The 20260-nt window shown below is 61.5% G+C and overlaps 1 protein-coding gene across 3 annotated transcripts in view; it reads right to left on the bottom strand.

Annotated features, from left to right (window-relative positions):
- Positions 1–293: 293 nt before the first annotated feature.
- The window catches only part of SLC12A5 (solute carrier family 12 member 5), a 31519-nt gene continuing 11552 nt past the window's right edge, over positions 294–20260 (bottom strand). For 2 of the 3 annotated variants that reach the window (XM_066198700.1, XM_066198698.1), the window contains exons 2-26: positions 18292–18386; positions 17938–18069; positions 17578–17724; positions 16906–16960; positions 15912–16042; positions 15537–15778; positions 15254–15465; positions 13220–13387; positions 12162–12260; positions 11937–11994; positions 11101–11275; positions 10164–10282; positions 9773–9871; positions 9560–9679; positions 9297–9401; positions 9040–9208; positions 7956–8151; positions 7706–7875; positions 7487–7618; positions 7210–7317; positions 6914–7036; positions 6653–6834; positions 6284–6298; positions 5590–5723; positions 294–5104 (exon numbers count right to left, since the gene is read on the bottom strand). In XM_066198700.1, the coding sequence (XP_066054797.1) occupies positions 5013–5104; positions 5590–5723; positions 6284–6298; positions 6653–6834; positions 6914–7036; positions 7210–7317; positions 7487–7618; positions 7706–7875; positions 7956–8151; positions 9040–9208; positions 9297–9401; positions 9560–9679; positions 9773–9871; positions 10164–10282; positions 11101–11275; positions 11937–11994; positions 12162–12260; positions 13220–13387; positions 15254–15465; positions 15537–15778; positions 15912–16042; positions 16906–16960; positions 17578–17724; positions 17938–18069; positions 18292–18386 (3278 nt within the window). In that variant the 3' untranslated portion in view covers positions 294–5012. The remainder of the gene's footprint in view (positions 5105–5589; positions 5724–6283; positions 6299–6652; positions 6835–6913; positions 7037–7209; positions 7318–7486; positions 7619–7705; positions 7876–7955; positions 8152–9039; positions 9209–9296; positions 9402–9559; positions 9680–9772; positions 9872–10163; positions 10283–11100; positions 11276–11936; positions 11995–12161; positions 12261–13219; positions 13388–15253; positions 15466–15536; positions 15779–15911; positions 16043–16905; positions 16961–17577; positions 17725–17937; positions 18070–18291; positions 18387–20260) is intronic. The other variant, XM_066198699.1, reaches the window with a different exon arrangement.

Raw genomic sequence — 20260 nt, 5'->3', positions numbered from 1 at the left:
TGCCCCACAGGCTGAGTCTGGACAGCAGTGTGTCTGTCTGCTGTGTCTCCTCCTGTTAGATCCCTTTCTCCACCTCTACAATCCTGCAGTCAGGTAGAGCACTTTTGCTGGGATGACCAGAAATCTTTGTGAGGTTAAATGTGGGAACTGCATCCCTTTGGAGAGGCTGTTCCTCCCCTTGTGCTTTGCTTCCTCTGCAATCTGCACCCTATCAGGGCTTGCTCCTTGTGGTGGAAATAGTGCACCATAGCTGGGGAGACCAGGAAGCAAGTGAAAAGTCCCCATGCAAGTAGTGAAGGGTGTAATAAAATCATTTATTGCATTTTGTGCAGACAGGAGTCTAGAAAAATGAATACAGGTAAAGCAGTAAAGCAGTAACAGGGAGCATTCAACAGCTGAGGAGCCACTCCTCCATGAACACCTGCACAGAGAACACGGGGTCTGCACCGAGGCGGCCTAATGCACAACACTGAAACACACACAGAAATTAAATGCAAGCCTAATAGGGGTTTTTTTTGGTTTGCAACCTGTTTTATTTACAAGGTTTTAAACTTAATTGCATTGCTCTGCACACAGATTCTCTAAAACACAAAGCATTCTAGGTCACTACATGTCTATTGAAATATTGCACTCGAATAAAAGTCACTTGAATGGACAGAGAACATCTAGCTACAGTGATTAAAAGAGTATTGAATGAACCGACTTTGTGATAACATTCATAACAAATATATTGCACATGTAGCACAGAAAGTGTTGTAACCAGCAGGTCTCAGACCTTTCGGTCTTTCTGCTAGTTTTTAGTCCTGCTACACAGAGGAGGGTCTTGACTCTTCTAGTGCAACTCTTGCCCTTGTGCAGTCTCTTGTCCTTCCTCTCGTCCAGCCACGGACCAGCACCTGCCCAGGCTGGATACTGCCTGTGCCTCCTGTCCCTGCTGCCCTGTGCCTTGCTGCCTGTGCTGCGTGGTGGCCACAGCGACCTGAGCTGCCCTCCACAGTGACCTGAGCTGCCCACTGCCACTCACAGGGGCCAGGGCTGCTTGGCCCTCTTGAAGCAGGGACTGGAGCACGTGCCACCAGCGCTGTGTGCTGGCCGAACACTCCCTGCCAGCTGTGGCCACACTCCAGCCCACCCTCCTGTGGGTTGTGCTGCTTAGTGCTGCTCCAGCAGCAGCCTGCCTGTAAAACAAACTGGGGGGTCAAGACCTTCCTATCTGGAACAAAAACTGGACCATGTCTGCGCATGTGCCAAGGAGGAACTTGCATGTCTACCAGAGGAGGACACTGTCTTCACCACGGTGGAGCGGCAGAAGGGTGCTCCATGGGGAAACTGAACACTCACAGAGGCCAAACGTGCAGGGCTGGGTTTGTAAACTAACATGCAGTGCTGTCTGCTAAAACTGGCCCTCTCCAGCCGACAGCGAGGGGACACGCTGTAGAAACCAGCTCCTGTCTTGCCACAGCCAAACTGCCTGGCAGGGGTGTGGGAGCAGCCCTGGCTCTGTCCAGAGCTGTGCCCCTGCTCTTGCTGAAGGATGGGGAAGGGAAATGCCTTTTTTCAGCAGTAGTGATGGAAAGGAATGGCCTTCCTACTCCCTGGGGGAGCTGGGACCACGGTTTTGCCATCAGGGTGGAAGTGATGCTGAGGAGAATGGAATCCACTGGTGATGCTGGGGGGATGAAGCAAACCTGTCAGAAGTGTGCCCTGGCTGCTCCCACCACTGCTCTGCAAACGTCATTCCTGACTGCCCTGTACCTGCAGCCAAAGGAGGAGCCTCTCACCTGATGCTGTGAGGGTGAGTGCTGTCTGCAGGCTCAGCAGAGGGGCTGTACACAACCTGCCCCTGCCCTCTGCCCTGTGCCAGGGCAGGAGGGGACCATGCTTGCTGCCTCAGGCCCAGCAGCACAGGGGGCAGCAGCCAAGCTGCAATTAGAGGGCAACTGCAGGGAGCGAGTGGCATCTTGTGAAGAGGCAGAGCAGCTGGCAAGTGCTCGAGGCCCGACAACATGGTGCTAACACATGAGCTGTGTGGGCAGGCTGCTGTGCCTCCCCCGCTGCTGCTGAAGTGCCTCAAATAATTTTGGGAGGCTGGAAACAGCCCGTGAGCTTGCGTGTGGTGGTATAGGGCCAGCTCCAAGGGACAGAGCAGCTAGACACTGGCAAATGCTGGTTCCCATGGGCTGCCCTTCCCAAAACTAAAGGAACTTTTCACTTGCAGACCCCTAGCTGCTCTTCTCACAGCTCCCAGGCTGCTGAGGCAGCAGCAGGACCGGACAGTGCTACCCTGTGCATCTGCACCACTCATCAGCCCTGAGCTCCTGCGCTGAAGCCAGGTTTCAGTTCAGCCCAACAGTCCCCCTGTAAATACTGAGCTCCCCATGCCTATGGGAGCGGCTTCCACAGCAGCGTCTGTGACACAAACCTGCAGCTACACAGGCAGCCGAGCTACCCTGGCAGAAAGTCTGGCTGTGACTGGGACTGCTCCTGGAGAGAAGGGAGGCACTTCGGGAGTGATGGAAATGTAGGAGCAAGGTATGAACAGGCACAGATGTGCAGCTGGGGCTTGGTTTTGGTCTAGGAGTGTGTCCAAGTAGTATCTTATAGCAAAAAAAAAAAATCCAACATCAAAAAACCCACTGCTTTTTATCCAAGCATCCCCAAATAGCTTTGGCCTGGACCTGGAGTAGAGGAGCTCTGAAAAGGAGCAGGGGCTGGAGTGGCCGGTGCAGGGGGGTTTCCTGTTCACAGGGAGGCAGGAGCCAAGGTTGGCAGGGAGTCGGGTGGGCCGGGAGCTGGGACCTGTCAGGGCTGCCTGTGCCAGGCAGGAGGCAGCTGCTGCCTGGATGGACACCCGCAGGGATGCTGTAGCAGCACCCGCTCCCCCTGCGCCTGCTGCAGTGTGGAGCAGCACTGGGGAGCGTCTGGGGGGGCTGAAGGGGCGAGTGCTTCAGCATAGGGGCTCAGCTCTGGCCAGGGAAAAAGTGCTGCCCCAGGGCCCAGGCTGGCACAAAGCTGCCAGCGCTGCCAGGAGAGGGCAACTCTTAGCAGGCTGCACTTTGAGTGGAAGCTCAAGTCTGCTGTGAAACAAGTTCAGAAAAGTCTGTGACTTCTTTTCCCTGAAAACTCTTAAGAAGCTAAATTGAGAAGAGAATAAACCTGCGACCTGGCCCTTTCCCAGGGGCTGCTGGTGGCCGGGGAAGGCTGCAGCCTCCACCACCACTCTGGAGCGCTCGGTGCAACGGATGGGCTCCTGGTTTGTGCAGGAGTAGCCCGGCTTAGCTCCCCGTCCCTGCGGCCTGGTGCTAGCAGAGCCCTGCATCTCTCAGAATAGATATAGATCTCTATATATAGACTTCATCTGGTTCTATTAACATAAATATGATCACTTTAAAAATACACGTACTGTATTATGTACACTATGTACACGGGGCTGGGGCGGGCGCCAGCGGCACCCTGCTGCCCTCGCACCGCTTCCTGCGTGGTTCCTGGAACCGTTCACATTTGTTAAAAGCGCCTCAGTTTCTCTTCTGTGAGAGATGCTGGGGGTGGGGGCGAGGGGGGGGGGACGGCGGCGGGGGCGACCCTGCAGCTGCTGCCAAAGATAAGAGGTGTTTGATCTGCCCCGGGGGGCTCTGCTGCCCGCGGGGGGCTGACGGCTGTGGCGTGGCTGGTGCCTGGGCTGCCCTGGCCAGCCGGGTGAGGGAGTGTCATGATGCCGGGGGGGCAATGGGACCCCTACAGCCCCCTCCTCACTGTGACGTCTTGCTGGTCAGATCAGCAAACAGCCTTTGCATATGTTAAAAATACAAACAGCTCCAGACTGTCCTACAGCCCCCGGCAGCATCTGTGACTGCCTGGGGCCGCGGCCAGGGCTGGGTTAGCAGCGAAGCCCTGGGCAGCAGCAGGGAGTGCAGCGGGACACAGGGGGGACCCAGACACATGTGCAGGTTCTGGGGCCAGCCGGACCGGGCCCTGAGAGCCCCCAGTTTAGTGCGGCGGGGGAGCAGGGTGGGGCTCCGGGACACCCCTGTGCCAGGCCAGAGCAGGCACTGGTGCCACGGGGGTCCCCATTGCCCATGCGGCTCCGGCCGCCAGAGAGAGGCCCCGGCTCACGCTGCTCATGGCAGGGCCCCCGCGCGGCTCCCGACACCGCGGCTCCACACCGCGACTCCTGCGCAAACACCTGGAGAGCGTCAGGGAAAACAGAGCCTGGAGTCAGGCAAGGGGCACAGGGAACACGCCCAACCACCCTAGGTCAGGGCTCCTGCTCTCACGGCCTTGCTGCGCTCCAGCACCTGACCCCACACAGCCCTTCCCCGCCCTCTGCCTCCTCCAAACCATCGTGCTGCATCTCCACAAGCTCAGCCCGCGGTCTCCAGAGACGACGGTGTCGAGGCGAGGTGGGGCTGCCCGGGCCCTCGGCGGTGAGGGGCAGCGGGGGTGCAGGGCCGTGGGAGGCAGCCCCGGGCGCTGCTGGAGGTGGGGAGAGAAGCGTCCGGCGGGGGAGCGTGGCGGGGGCCTCTCTCTTCTCCCAGCGCCCCGCAGGGAGGCACGGCGCAGGCGGCGGGCACAGGGCACGGGCGCGTCCAGCCGAGTCTGTGCAGGAGTAGCAGCACGGTGGGGCCAAGGTCCGTCTCGGCACAGCCGCCCTCCTGCCCGGCCAGGGGCTGCAGCGGCAGTGCTGGGGCTGGCGGCGGGGCTGGCCCTGCCAGGGCAGGCGGTGGAGGCAGCGCCGAGCTCTGGTGCTCAGTCCGCGGTTCACTGTATATATTTATATATAAACAAGGACAGCAGTGCTGTGGTGTTGCAATGAGGAACAGCTGCTCAGGTGCTGGATGCTCCCGGAAGATCTGGTGCTGCAGTTCGAATGGAGAGATCAGGGGCACGGCCAAAGCCAGGAGAAGGTTCTGCGCACCGGCTGCCATCCGGCCTTCCCTCCTCCCCTCCGGGAGCGCGGTGCAAAGGGGTGGCGGGGCTCTCAGTGTGCAGACAAACCTCTCTCGCGCCGTCTTTCAGGAGTAGATGGTGATGACCTCCCGGCCCCCACCACGCACCAGGAGCACTCTGTCCAGACGCTCCGTCAGCACCTCCAGGAACTCCATGTCTGCACAGCTGTCAAGGAGGACAAACTTCATACTGGAACATAGGGACAGCCCTGTGCCATCCCTGTCCAGCCCCAGCTGAGCCTGCAGCACTGAGACTTCCACACCAGAGCCAGGAGCTGGCATGGTCAGTCCCAAACCAAGGGGCCAGGGAAGCCCAGCCATGCTGGTGCTGTGTGATGGGGATGGTGACTGAGCCAGCAGATGGCTGAGCCCCACCAACTTCTGCTCAGGCCCTGTCATGTGCCATTGCACTCATGGGTGTAGGTGAACTCATGCGGTCCCATCACCCACCACATGTGGGACGGGCAGGCTGGTGCCAATGGCAGCTGCTGGACCCAGCCAGGAGCAGGAGGTGTGCGGGTCCAAGCTCAGGAACTAGACCTGTGCCTCTTGGCACTTGCCTAAAAGACCCACCAGTTTTGGGGATGACCCTGGTCCCCCTGGCATAGAGGGGTTTTGATGACTGGCCCCACAAGAAGGATACAGTTCTCATCCCCTTTCCGGTTACGGGGAGGCCCTGGCATGTTCAGCAGGACCAGCTTGGCGTCCCGGGACTTCTCCACAATCGCCTCATTGAGCTTCACAGCCGTGTGCATCCTCCGCACATTGGACCGGTTCCTGTGGGCGACAGCACGTGTGGGCACGGGACAGCCACAGTCAGTGTCCAGCCCCACACAGGCCCAAGGGGCCACAGGGAACACCGGCCGACTGCCCTAGAGCAGTGGAGGCTGGGCTGCAGCGCAAACTCGGGGTGCAGCAAGCTTTGCCAGGTGACTGGTGACTCTGAGCCTGCACCAGTGGCCATGAGCCACAGGGCCATGCATGGTGCCCACGGGAAGTGACAACCATGGCTGCTCGGGGCCGGGCCATGTGGGAGTGAGCAGGAGCAGACAGCACAAGTGTCACCATGGGTGCCTGAGCCCAGGCTCGCAGGGAGCTGCTGGCAACGTAACAGGGCAGACGAGGAGCGTGTGGTGCGGGCAGCGCACGGTGCACAGGGCTGGCAGCCAGAGCTGCCACGCGCTGCCCGGGTGAACTGTCTGGCACGGCAGCTGTCACGGCTCACTGAGCCGCCCTCCTGCACAGGGGCAACCCTGATGGCTCCCATCATGCTGCCCCACGAGCACAACCCAGCTCCCTCCACCCCAGCCCCGGCACCCAGCCAAACCCGGACTTACAAGTTTTCCCACTCCCTGCCAGGAGCATGATGGGGTCGGAGAAAGAGAGAGAGAGAGAGAGAGAGAGAGAGAGAGAGAGAGAGAGAGATGTGGTGAACACCAGGTGTGTATCCCCACCCCCTGCAGTACACCCAGCCTGGGCACCCCACCCCTTGCTGGCTCAGTTCTACATAGGAACCCGTCTCCACCTTGCCCGCATCCCCTCTAAAAGGGCACACTCAGACCACCCAAGCTGCCTGACCACTCCTCAGGACAAGGATCAAGCTGGCACTGCCAAAGCCCTGCCTGCACCCGCCTGGCTGGGGCGGGCAGGGACAGCCAGATTCACAGGGCATGGATGGGACAAGGTGGCAGCATGGGAGGCCGTACGGCTTGAAGATGTCCTTGATGTCCTCTGGGCTGACAGGGCTCTTGCTCTTGTTCTTCTCAGCAACAGACTTCTCCTTGGTCCAGGTGAGATGCACCTTCTCAGGAGCTGCCTCCACCTCATCACCAGGGGACTGAGAGCTGCTGGAGAAGGTGGTGGCGTTCTTGTCGTGGATTAGTTGCACCTGCAGAGAGAAGAGGGGAATGGTGGGCAGGGCCTGGGGCCAGCTACCTGCATGGCTGTGTCTTGGTACAACCCCTCACCTCCTCTTCTGGCTTCTCCTCACCGTCGGCAGCCTGCTCCTCGGGGACGTTCAGGCGCAGGCGTGTGTTGGCCGGGTTCTTGCGCCGGATGGAGCCACGAGACTCATCTGTGATGCTTTGGATCTGTGCGGGAGAGGTCAGCTAAGGGACTGGGGCACAAGAGGGCTTGGCTGGGCAGAGCCTAGCCTGAGGCCCAGTTTTCCATTGGGATGAGCACACAGAGCTGCAGGGCAGCTCGGTTCACATCAGAGCCACCACAGGGGTCAGAGCCCACCCAGCCTGTCCTGCAGCCTCACCTCCCGCTCCCGCTCATTCTTGGTGAGATGCATCTGTTTGAGGATCTGGGAACGCTGCTCCATCACCAGCGTCTTCTCGTAGGTGTAGGCAGAGATGTCACTCTCGTGCTATGGGGGGAACATGAGAAATTTGTTAGGGCAGGCTAAGCTGTACCAACTGCTCCCAGCATGGCCCAGCATGTCCCCCCATGGTGCTGTGTGCCCCACGTCAGGCTCTGTCTGGCTCTCCCATGCACAGCAACCCTGACTGCAGGGCATGCCCCATCCCAGTACTCACCATCTCCACCACCTCCACCTCTGCGGTGATGCGCAGGTGGTACAGGAACGTGGTCAGGTCCTTCTTCATCTGGATGCTGTTGTCATCCATCTGTGCCACCGTGAAGATGCGCATCTTGCATTTACGCCACACCTGCAAGGGATGGGGAAGGCTTAGGCACGGCTCGACAGGGACAGCTGCAGCCCAAGCCCCAGCCCTGCACTGCAGGGCCCGGCCTACCTTGTGCTGCCGCAGGAGGAAGGGCAGCAGCATCAGCATCCCCCCATCATGGACAATCCACCAGACATCAATGTGGCCCTCCGAGAACCGCTCCTGGTTGCCCGGAAACATGGCAACATTCTTGGCCACCAGCAAGGCCAGGTGCCCAGCTGTGGTCTCTCGCACCAACTCTGGGAGGGGAAGGGCCACGTCAGCCAGGGCAGCTTGCAGCCCGCCAAGCCCAGCAGCGCCCACCCTCCACGGTGCCTACCAATGAAGTTCCTCCAGGTCTGGTGGTCCTCCTTCTGGCGCCAGCTGCGGGGCCAGCCCACCAGCACTGTGTTGTGCTGCAGCCCCCCCAGCCCGCTGGACTGGATGAGGTGGGACATGCCATCCCGCAGGTTAGAGGAGATCACCACCTGACAAAAGCCCTTCACCTTCTCTGCTTCCATCAGGCGCCGGATGGACTGCAAGGAAGAGGGAAGTCAGAGATCCCAGGGCCTCGAGGACAGGCATGGATCACAGGCACAGCAGCTGCCAGGGCCAGCAGTGGCCCAACCCAGACCAGGTGAGGTGTGTAGGGTACAGGGTATAGAACAGGGGGTGCAGAGTATGGGGTACAGGGCTGTGAGGTGCAGGGTGCAGGCTGTGGGGTACAGGTCCTCGCAGGGTGCCTGGGTCTCTGGGCCTCACAGAGGCCAGTGGCTCCAGGCCAGGGGGGTGATACCCAGCGGTGCACAGAGTTGGCACATGGCTCTGCACCATGCAGAGTGGAGGGTGTCCTTGTGCCAGGGCTCTGACAGGCAGCGGAGCAGCAATTAGAGTTATTTACTCAGAGAAATTATAACATGTCTGCATGGGAGAGAAACTGTTTGCTTCCGAGGGCTTAATCTCATTAATGTGCCACCCTGCGGGTGCAGGGGGTGGGGAGTGCTCTCACTCTGGCGGGGAAAGGCTTGTCTCCCACCTTGCCTGGCACCAGGGCCACAGAGACTGTGGAGAGGGTTGAGGCTGTGGAATCCGCTCAGCCCAGCAGCACAGCAGCTCCTGGCTGGGCACTGTGCTGTGATATGCCATGCTGTGCCAGGTCCTGCAGCAGCTGGCCAAGACTGGGACCAGTGCTTGGCTGGTGCTAGCATCTCTGGTCTTGGAGGGGAGAGGGGTCCAGAGGTCCCTGTGGTACTGTGAGCACCAGTGAAGCATGGAGTCCCCAGGCTCTGCCTGATGCCACTCCAAAGCTCTCTGGGCCATCCAAGGCCAGCAGCCGTAGCCATGGGGCAGAAACAACCCTGGGCACCTGTGGACCAGGAGCACCTGCTGCTGGCACAGCCTGTCTTGGGGCAGGCAGCTCTCACCTCCTCTGCCCTCTGCGCCTGAGGGTGGTTGTCCAGGAAGGTCCCTTCTAACACAGAGGCCACGATAGTGAGGCCCTTCCCAGCCTTGAGCTGTGACGTGAAGGACAGGAGCTGCGGGTGCACCACATTCTGCTCCTGGTCCCCACGGACCAGGACCAGCAGCTGCGGCCTGGAAGGAGGGTCCTGCAGTCAGTGCCCGCACCCAGCGTGTCCCTGCCCCAGCACCCTCAGATCCCCATCTCCCTGCCCAGCCTTACCTCCAGTTCTTGGTGTGTGGGGGCCCTTCCTCCAGCCGCAGCAGGGCGTAGCGGGCTGCACTCAGGGACAGGCCCCGGATCCCATCACCCCACTCCTTCTCCGCCCTGCAGGAACCACCAGCACGTAAGAGATGCCCATGGCTCTGACCACAGAGCACCACACTAGCACCCTGGAGCATCCTGGGGGAGCTGAGCAGCCACACTGAGAGGCCAAGTGGCCACAGGGGGCTGGCCAGGACCCGCAGCACCATGGCCTCCCTTACCCGCGGTATTCGATGTATTTGTAGATGAGGCCAGCGATCAGCATGGCCACCAGTGCGTAGTACCAGGAGCAGATGAACATCAGGGCCAGGCAGAGGCTCATGCCCAGGAAGGAAAGGGTCCTGCAGAGAGCACAGAGCTGTCAGCGTGCCCTGGGGTCCCCATACCGGGGTGTCCTGGGGTGTCCCTGTCCTGCCCCATCCCAGCCGGCTCACCAGTGGTAGTAGCGGAAGCGGGGCCGCCAGTTGGGTGTCCGCAGCAGCGTTTGCACCGCACATGCCAGGTTGACAAACATGTAGCACATGAGGAAGAACCTGCAGGAGAGAGCAGGGGGCTGAGTGGGCGTGCTGTGAGGGACTGAAGTCTCCACACCTCCTCGCCCCGGGGTGGCCAGTGCTGGAGCAGGCCCCACTGACAGACAGAGAAGCAGTGCCGTGGAGAATCCAAGCCTCAGTGCTGGCCAAGATGGGACCCCAGAGTGCCTGCAGGGCCCCCCTCTTCCCAGGTAGGGGGCAGGGCAGCAGGTGCATTCCCCCCACGAGGAGCAGAGACCCACACTCGCCACCCGCTGCTTGTGAAGGTGCGGGTCGACAGCACGCTGCCTACATGGAGAGGATGGGAGCCACCTCATCCAGGGAGGCGATCAGGATCCCGATCTCGCAGATGCAGGCTGTGAGCAGCAGGGCCCATGTCGGCTCTCCGTTGGCTTTGCCATGGCCGAAGACCTGGAAGTGGGGGGAGAGGGGCGTGTCAGGCTCTGCAGTGCCCTGTAGCCCTGGGCAAGAGTACTCAGTGCAGTCTGATGAGACTGGACCCTCCCATATACCCAGCCCTGGCAGCAGCAGAGACTGGGAACACTGGGTGCCATGAGCTGGCACATGCCCCATGCTGGAACCTGCCAGGGCAGCATTCCCAGGGCTGGCTCCTGCTGACAGTCCCATTCCCGGCAGATCCCCACACCCAGCGCAGCAGCCCCTGTACCCCCACCAGGGATGAGCCCCAGCTCAGCCTGGCCACTGCTAGCAGAGTCAGGCACCCTGTGCTTGGGACGGACAGGCTGCCGGGGGAGAGTGGCCCCTCCTGCGGCCTTGGGGACGCGGGAGGGGACAGGGGAGGGGGCCGGGGGCGCGTGTCCGGACGCATTAGAGGGTGAGGGCGGCGCGAGCGAGAGCTCGGGCTGGGCTGGCAAGGAGAAGGAGGGAGGATAAAATTAGCCCGCTCTTCCCTGGGGGGAGCTGTCGGGTTGGATTTGGAGAGATGAGGTTGTGGGAACGCGTCTTCAGAGAGCAGATAAAATATGAAGCGGCACGGCAGCGGGGGGGAGGGAATTCTGACCTTTCCCGACACTCTCCTCCCACCGATACCGCAGCCAGAGCCACCACGGCCGCCCACCGCCGTGCCGGTGCCGGCGGGATGAGGGCAGGGAAGTGGGGCTGCTCCGGGAGGTGGCAGGGTGGGTTCCCACCGGTCTCTCATGATGGTGGGATCCGCAACCACAGTGGGCGCTCAGGGTGGGGCAGCACCGGACTCGGGCGTCACCTACCCTGAGGAAGGGTACGATCCCATCCCTGGAGATGGCTTGCAGGAGGCGGGGGGCTCCAGTGAGACTCTGCAACCCAGCCCCACATGTGGAGAAGAACGAGCCAATGACAATGACCCACGGGGACGGCCACGCCAGGGTGCCAACCACTAGGTTTCCGTTGACGGCCTCACCAAACCTGCGGGGCATCAGCATCACCTGCGGTTCCATCCCATGACCGAGCCCCGAAAGCACCAGCACCACAGTGGCACAACCCAGCCCCCCGCAACGACACTGCTTTGGGGGGATGTGACACAGCAGGGCAAGGGCCCACCCCCTCGAGGGGTGAGCAATGGAACAGGGTCAGAGGTTGCCAGGGGTCTGTCCTCATCCCTGTACCCGTCAGCCTGGCCAAGGACAAGGGCAGGTGTGGGACAGGACTCCTCGTCCCTGTGCTGGGGGGGCAGTGATGATGCATGCAGTTGGATCCTGTTTGTGTTGGTGCTGGCGACCCAGAAGTGTCACCTGCCACGTGCGGTGAGCAGGGCTGCCCCAGATAGGCAGGAGCACAGGCAGCCCTGCTTGTTGACAAACAAGTGGCTGCCTGCAGCCCCGGAGCGGGAGAAATGCAGCAAAACATGGATGGTTTGGGTGCACACAAGCCCCCAGTGCCTGTTACAAGCTGCAGCCGCCCTTCCCAGTGACAACCACGAGCCCCCCAATGCCTCCATGTCTGCCCAGTGTGTCTTGGTTGCAGCCTTCCCCACACTTCTGCCTGCCCCTGGGACTGCGCTTGCCCTAGCCTGTTCCAGGGGGCTGCCAGACTCTTCCCATGCTCCCCATGGCCTCGGGACACTCACTTGTCACGCAGGACGACCCCCTCAATGCATGCTCCAAAGAGGACAACAGAGCTGATATCTGCCAAGTAGTCAAGGAGAGCCAGGAGGATGCTGAGTCCTGCCTGCCCAGCCAGTGGTGGCCTGGGACCCTGACCCAGCCCAGTGAAGCGCCCGAGCTTATCTTCCCTGCAGAACCCACCCACCCTCAGCCCCACAGCCCACGCTCAGGCAAGCCCTGAAGGATACAGACTGCAGAGGTGGTGGCAATGGCCAGGATGGTGCCCGTGGGGATGGACTTCTGGGCATCCCGCAGGTCTCCAGAGCGGTTGGAGCCAGCCATGATGCCTGGGGAAAGAGAGGATGGTGTCAGGGGGAGCAGAGCTACAGCCCATACCTGTCCCAGATACCCTCATGCCAGGCACCGTGTGAGTCCTGGGTGCAGCAGGGCACGGCTCGGTGTGCACCAGGATACCAGGATGGGAACCAGACATGATGGGCAGCGGAGGAGGCGCTGCTGCGGCTTGGGGTACCCAGCCTGCTCTTCTCATCCCCCCCAGCACTTCCCCTCCCCACCCCAAACCGCAGTCTGAGGCCACTCAAGGATTAGGCTCAAAAGCTCTCAAGTGCCTCGTCTCATTAGCCCTTAATTAGCTGAAGCAGGGACGGTGGCTGCCGCAGGGGCAGGGACAGGGTCCAGCCCCGACGCTGCTCTGGGAGGGCAGGAGGTCACGCAGGGACACGGCTGCACAGGCGGGTTCAACACAGCCCGAGGGATGACCCGTGCTCCGGCCGCAGCAGCAGCCCGGGGCAGGACCCCACAGTCCGCGGCACCGGGGGACAGGTGTCCTGCAAAAACCGGGAGCTGCTGGTGAATGGGCAGCGGGAGGTAGGGCAGCGGCGGCTGAGCGGCTGCCGGGGACCCCGCAATGCCGGACCCTCCAGCGCTCGCCATGCCCGGGACAACCCGGGCGCTCCCGCCGGCCTTGGCCCCGGGGGAGCTGCAGGGGAGCCCCGGAGGCTGCGCCCCGCTCGGCTCCGCAGCGGGACTGGGGCGGGGGGGCTCCTCTGCCCCCGGAGAGCTAAAAATACCGAAGCGGCGGGACGTCAGCGCGCACCGGGCGGCACCGTCAGATCTGGAGCGCGGGCGGCCGCGTGGGAGGCGATGGCGACCAGCCGCCCCCGCGACGCCGCTGTCACCGCCGCACCCACCGCGGGGGTGGCACACGTGGGGCCCCGCCGAGCACGCCCGGCGGCACGTGCCCGGTGTGCCCGCGGCACGGAGCGGGGCCGGCGGCGACTCCCACCTGTGACTGAGGGGAAGTAGATGCCGACGAGCAGGGTGAAGTAGGACGTCATGTCGCTGAAGACGTAGGGCTGGTCCATGTCCACTGGGGTGTCGGGGGAGCTCACTGAGGGCAGCCCCCGCTTCTCCACGATCACGCCCTTGGTCAGGTATGAGCTCCAGAGGTTCTCTATGAGGGGGGAGGAGGCCGGGCAGTGGCGCTGGCATAAGATGCCCATAAGCCCCCTTACCCAACACATCACGCCCATCCCCACCCCACAGGGATGGAGCTGGGGGGTGTCTGGTTCTCCCTCCCCTTGCCCGGCCTCACTGAGCAGCTGCCTCAGCAGCAGACGGGGCTACGGGCAACCAGAGGGTGAGGATGGCAGCACAGGTGGGCAACCAGAACAGGTTCATATTGCTGCTGGCAGCATCCCCACAAGATACTGGAGCAGCTGACATGGGATTGCAGTAGCAAATAATTAAGAGGGTAATATAATTAATGCTGATCAACACAGGTTTAAGGGAAGTGGATCGTGTCAAAGTAACTTGATAATGTTTTTGATGGGATTATGAGGTGCGGGGCTGATGTAACAGGCTTAGTGTCTCTCCGCGTGCTGCTCTGGCCGCAGATCGCAGGGAGAAACTGGAGCAGTGGAGAGCAGCCAGCGCCAGGCAGGGCGGGCAGAGGCAACTGCCCTTGGCATGTCACTGCCGGGGGCTGCAGGGAGGGGCAAAGGGGCCCCCAGGGACCAGCCCTCAGCACTCGGCACTGAGCCCCCTTCATGGCTGCTCACAAGTGACAGATGGGGCTGGCAACCCCTATTGGCCTTGCCTGTCTCATCCTCCTAGAAACAAGTGTTTCTCCCTACAGAGACGCCCCTCACCTAGGACGCACCAAGCCCCAGTCATCTCTGCCAGGGTCAAACTGTGCCACCTCTCTCAAGATGCTCTGGGGCCAGTCACCCTTGTCACCAGCCACCCCAGAGTGGGGTCCTGGCCCTGTCCTGATGCCCCCAGCGCAGGAGTGTTTGCTTCCTGTTGCCCTGAGAGAGACCAGCTCGGTGGGTGGGGGTCTGCACCCCCTCCCCAGCAGCACCATTGCCAACAGGAGCAGATTCCACTCAGCAGCCAGGAGCTCCTATCTGACCCAAAAGACCTCAGTGGCACACCATTGGGAGGCTCCCAAACACCTTGTGACTGCACTCCACTAATCACAGCCACAGCTGCAGCCCTGAGCACCACGTGCTTAGCCAAGTCTGAGCTCCCATGCCTGCGTCCATTCAGACACCAGGGCAGGATGGCTGAGGCAGCCCTGCAACCATCAGGAAGGACTGATCCTGCTCGTGGCTCTTCTGCTTTCCAGAGTCCCAACAACCATTCTGGCATGGGGGTCTGCAGACACCCTCTGAATGTGCACAAAGCATCAGCCTCTGCCACCCACTGCTGAGCGTGAGCACCTGGCAGATGTACCAGCATCTCCAGAAAAACAGGTCATAAGTGGCCCCTCCCACCAAATTCACTTATCTTTCTGTGGTCCTGGCCACTCTCCCAGCCGGGCTGTAGCCACAGCAGCTAAGTGGCCCCAAGAGCTGATCACTTCTTTCAAAACCTCAAATCAATACCAGCCTTTCCAAAGGCCAAGAGGAAGCAGAGGGAGGATTTATTCCTCCCTAGCCTTTGGGCATCATGCTGAGCCACCCCACTGGCTAACACAGACTGCGTGCAGGTGGCTGCAGCGCCCTGCTCTGTCACCCAGTGCAGGAGTCTGTCCCACTGCCTAGCACAGTATAAGCACAGCTCACTGTACCTCAGGAGCAGAGCAGCCCCCAGCAACGATCACCCACATGCCCTCTCACCTGGACCCAGCACTGTTTGCCCCCATAACACCTGGCATGGCTGAAGAGCCATGCTTAGGACGGCCTGCTGGCAGAGCTGCCCAGAAGGCACAGCCACTGCCCCACCACAGCTCCCTTGCACTTCCTTCTCCACGCTTCCATTCCCATGCCTTCATGCCCATGCCCATGTTCCCATGCCTCTGTCGGCACGTGCTCACCTTGGATGAGGCCACTGGCAGCGCCGGGGATGCCCTCGATCTCAGTGACATTGTTCATGGTGAAGTACTCATCACAGGTAGCATTGAGGAAGCGGGAGGTGCAGAAAAGCTCCCAGAGCTTGGAACCAACTGTCTCGTTCCCCTCCACCACCATCTTGGTGCAGAGGTCAAAGCCATGGCGTGAGAGGGTCCTGTTGCCCAGGAGGCAAATCCTGGGGGGACATGGGAACTCAGCATTTGCATGCCCCAGCCCTGCTGCATCCCTGCAGAACCCCATACTCACGGGAAGCTTGGTGGGTCAAAGGCCGATTTGATGACACCAGCATAGATGGCAAGGATGGAGAGGATGACACAGCCCAGGAAGACCAGGGCAAATTTGTTGACATACTTGACACCCACGAACACAACGGTGGCCATGCAGGTCAGCACACAGGTGCCATACACACGCATGTTGTTGAGCATCGCGGCTGCCTCCCCACTGGCGTCCTCTGCCTTGAAGATGGCCATGGCTGGGAAAATGTAGGCCTGGGAAAGAATCATGGCATCACCACCTGGCTAACAGCCTGCAGAGGGGATCCCAGGGAAGGGTCCTTCAGGCCCCCTGCACTGCCAGGAGCTGAGCCCATGGCTATGCACAAGGCAAGGACCAGGTACCTACCAGCAGGATTTCGATGGTGCCCAGGATGTACATGGCACCGGCAAAGGTGGTGCCCAGGTAGAAGCAGAGCCCCACAGCCCCACCAAACTCAGGTCCCAGGGAGCGTGAGATCATGTAGTAGGAGCCACCCGCTGTCGGAGAGAGCAAAAGTGGATCCCAGCCAGACCCCAGTGACACCCTCAGCCAGTTATCCCAGAGGGCAGACTGGAACCAGGATAGCCATAGGCCCTGCTCCAGCACTGAGCAAGATGCTCAGTAGCAAGAGTGACAACACTGGCAGAGTCATTCCCCAGGAGCCCAGCAGCCAGGTGCAACGGCCAGTGGCACAGGTGTTCCCTGGACACCAGACAGGAGCTGAAGCCCCAGGGACCTGGGCCATACCCTGCTCCATCCTCCCAGAGGAGCCCTTAGAGCTGGGCTGCTAGGATCGATGGTCCCACTGCGGCAGCAGGATGATAAATAGCTTTAATTACACCCCGTGTTGGGCTGTCAGTGATGTGCCCAGCCTGGCGCAGCTCACAGCTCCCCAGGGCTCTGCAGGGCTGGCATGTTCTGGGGGAGGCAGCCAGGGCACCCACCGGCCAGACCCCATGGTGCCTCCCGGGGGGCAAAGCCCACACACAGCAGCGTTGCTGTGTCCGGCGGTGGGAGAGCCCACCCCACCACCCAGCCCGTGGCACCCGGCGCGCCCTGCTCCCATCCTCCTGCCGTGTGTCTCCCGGCTCCCCGCGGCCTCGCCAGTCTGGCGGAGGGAGGAGCCGCGGCTGGCGGCTCTCGCTGCCATCTGCACCTCGCGGCTTTGGGGACGGGTGGCGCCTCCAGCACCGCGCTCCCCCGGGCCGTGGGGATCCCGCGCGGGCTGGTGGCAGAAGGCTGGGGAGCGGCTGGCGGCCCCGGGGGATGCTCCCTGGGAAAAGCCCCTGCAGGCATCCCACCCCGCAGGGACCAGCTGCCCTCACACGTGGCACACGCGTGGACGCGGGCTTGGCTCTACCTGGCACCACACCGTTGGTGGCGATCGCACTCATGGAAATGGCCGTCAGCATCGTCTGCAGGAAGAAAAACAGTGTGGGCACCCGGCAGAGCTGGGCAGAGGGACAGGGGAGCAGGAGGGAGAGCTGGGGCCATGCTAGGACATGGGGCTCCCTGGGGCCACGCTGAGATGTGCCACAGGGCAGCGATGCCCAGGGAGGATGAATGGATAGATGTATGGGTGAGTGGGCGGGCAGGGCTGTTGGCTGGCAGCACCGCTGAGAGAGCTGAGCCCTTGGAGGGGCTGGCAGCACTGGGGGGGGGGGGGGGGGGGTCAGGCTGTCCAGGACACTGGACACGGCCAGCCTTCCCAGCCTCTGCCTGGGGTGACTGTTCTGGCAAGGTGGCTCTCTGCAGCACAGTATGGTACCGGAGCAGGGGATCCCCAGCACATCCCCCTACATGGCAGCTACGATCTGGGTCACCATTTGAGCAGCATTCCACTGCTGATTCCTTCGGGAAGCTGAAGGCTTCTCCTTGCTCTAAGTGGGGCATGAGCTAGGGCAGGGGCTGAAGCTGGGGCAGGAGCAGAGCAGGGCATGGTGGGCTGACTGCTAGAGCACCTCTCCATAGTCCAGTCAGCCAGACTGGTGACCCCCAGGAGAGTGGAGGCTTATCTGGCTCCAAAACTCACACATGAGCAGCAGAGAAAGACCATGCAGAATGACTCCATGATGCCAGCAATCCCCACCACCCAGGTGAGACGCAGGAAGAGGATGACTCCAAAGATGTTCTGGAGGCAGGGCAGGTAGACACCCATGAAGGTGCCCATCCGTGGGGCCTGTTGAGGGAACAGCAGTTATCAGGGTTCAGGGGCCTGGCTGGCAGAGGAGCAAGAGGTCCCACTCCTCCCACAAAGCAGCCAGGAACGCAGGGTAAAACTGCCCCTGGTTGAGGCCAAGGGGTCCCCTGTTCCCAGGGCAGTCTATGGCCTGGCACTACACAGCCAACGGCTGAAGACAGTGGGAAGATTACCTCCCTCCTAAGTCCTCACCTGCACCGGCTTCTTTTTGCCTCCATCATTGTTCTCAGCCTCCTCATGCTCCCGGCTGCCCTGTGGCAAGTTGGTGTAATTGGCCAGTCCACTCAGCAGGGACGAGACCATAGGGCTCGTGTCCATCTCCTCCTGTGGAAAGCAGCGCCCCAGTCATGAGAACAGTCCCTCGGGTCCCTAGCCAACTCCAGGAGACCTCACCAGATCCTACGCCACTGCCTGCCCCTCCAGGAATGTGCACCAACACTGGCCTGGGGCTCTGGCATGTCCCAGTGCCCAGGGCGCAGGTTGGGTGTTGTGGGACAGCTGCTTAGCTCAGCCCCCTCCCCATGCCCCACTGCCTGCATGCCCTACCTCGAAGAGGGCCATGTTCTTGCCATCGTACTCTTTGCCCTTCTCCAGGTCCGTGCTGTTAATGAAGGGGCTGCTCTCCTTGGGATTGCCATCACCTGCGGAGACATCACTGAGTCAGTCAGGCACCCCCTGCCCCACCCACACCTGGGGAACACCCACCCCACAGGGTCACCACTGTGAGGGTCACAGCAGCCCGTGGCTCCTGCAGGAGAGCTGCCAGGGCTGTGTGCACCATGCTCGTGCCCAGACCCACCATAGGTGATGGCAGGCCGGCATCCCAACCACCAGCATCACCTCCCACACCGCACACGGGCAGGGGCTGCCATCCCCAGGAGCCACACACTGCCCTGCCTGGCCGTGCTCACACGTGGAGTCGCCGGAGCGCATCCACGCAGTGAGGCAAGGAGAGTGGATCCGGGGGGAAGCCTCCGGCGGGATGCATGGCAGCAATAACTCACGGCACAGGGTGCCTGCGGGTGAGCTCTCTGGGACTGCCCTCAGCACTGCGTCTGCAGGGGCAGGATCTGGACGGCTGCTCAGCATCAGCACAGAGGGGACGGTCCCGGCACAGTGCCTGGAGTGGGGCGACTGGCCAGGCGTCTGGTCCTCCTTTCAGGCACGCACCACAGGGATGGGAGTCACAGGGCAGGAAGGCATCTGGAGGTGACACCACTGAGGGCAGGTGATACCCAGGTCAGTGCAGCCACCCACAGCAGTGCCAGGCCCATAGGGGCCACATAGCACCAGGACAGGGGCCACAGCCACTCACTGCATTAATGACCTAGTGCAGAAGAAACCTGGAGTTGGCTTAATAGCGATGAAAACAGCTGAGCTGCAGAGCAGCAGAAATAAATCAAGCTGGAAATGGAGCAGCAGTGAGGACGGTGCTGCTGGAGCAGCACAGCTCCAAGAGAAGGCCCAGAGCAGAGGGGGACCGGGGCATGGGGATCAGGAGCCAAAGGACACAGTCCTGGGCAGAGCAGCTGAGGGGGCACCCACGGCACGAGGAAACCTGGGTAGCCAGGCTTGTCCCCAGCCCCCAATGGAGGGAGAGAGGCTCCCTGCCACACACGCATCCCACCAGCACAGCCCTGCAGCCAGAGCAGTCACACTGCCATTGGCCACCGCACTGCTGGGCAGGCTGCCCACATGGACAGGGTCACAGACCATGTCCACACTTTGGGGCCAGGGAGAGAACTGCCCCCTCTACCACCCCCTCCACAGCCTACGAGTGCCCTGGGGCAGAGGAATGGTGTCCTAACAGTGTAGTCACCCACTCATGGTGGCAGCCACAAGACAGACCCTGCGACCATTTGGAGCATCCTGGTCCTTTGAAGACCGCCATTCTCCTGCCAGTTGACTCATATTTGGGATCCTGGAAGCCCGCGTGCAGTGGTGATTCACCATCTGCAATTCCCTGGCAGACAGGGTACTTCTGCCTGACCAGGAGGTGAAGCCTCAAGTGCTACAGGTGACACCGACCTGCGGGCTGGCCCCCAACTCCCATCATCCCTGGGCTCCTCCAGCATGGGGCAGCGCAGGGCAGCAGTGTCCCTAAGAGCACAGCCAAACACCAAGGCACAGCCTGCAGGCTCCTCCTGTGCAGGAATGGCCATGGCAGTGGCACGGGGACACCTTGGCCCACAGGTCCCACAAGCTTCACTCCAGAGTCCCCTTGGACACACCCAGCATCCCAGGTTGCACCACTGGCATGTGCCTGCCCTGCATCTCCCCATAACAGCTCTCATCACAAACCTCATATGCTCCCTGCTCTGTGTTTGGTCTAAAGCCCCAGTGAACTCTGCTGTCATTAGGTAACAGCGATGCTGTGGGTTGGCAACCACCCACTCGCCACAGCTCTTGCCCATCTGCACCAGCTCTGGGGACCACATTGACGTGAAACATCCACCACACTGACAGGACATCCCCCAGGCTGATGCTGCGGCCATCCCCAGTGTGGCAACACAAG

The sequence above is a fragment of the Chamaea fasciata genome, unplaced genomic scaffold (genome assembly GCF_029207755.1).
Source record: "Chamaea fasciata isolate MVZ Bird 193981 ecotype frontalis unplaced genomic scaffold, bChaFas1.0.hap1 SCAF_17, whole genome shotgun sequence".
Classification (NCBI taxonomy): domain Eukaryota; kingdom Metazoa; phylum Chordata; class Aves; order Passeriformes; family Sylviidae; genus Chamaea; species Chamaea fasciata.
The sequence above is the reverse complement of the archived record's forward strand: the minus strand, read 5'-3'. Positions and strand labels throughout refer to the sequence as shown.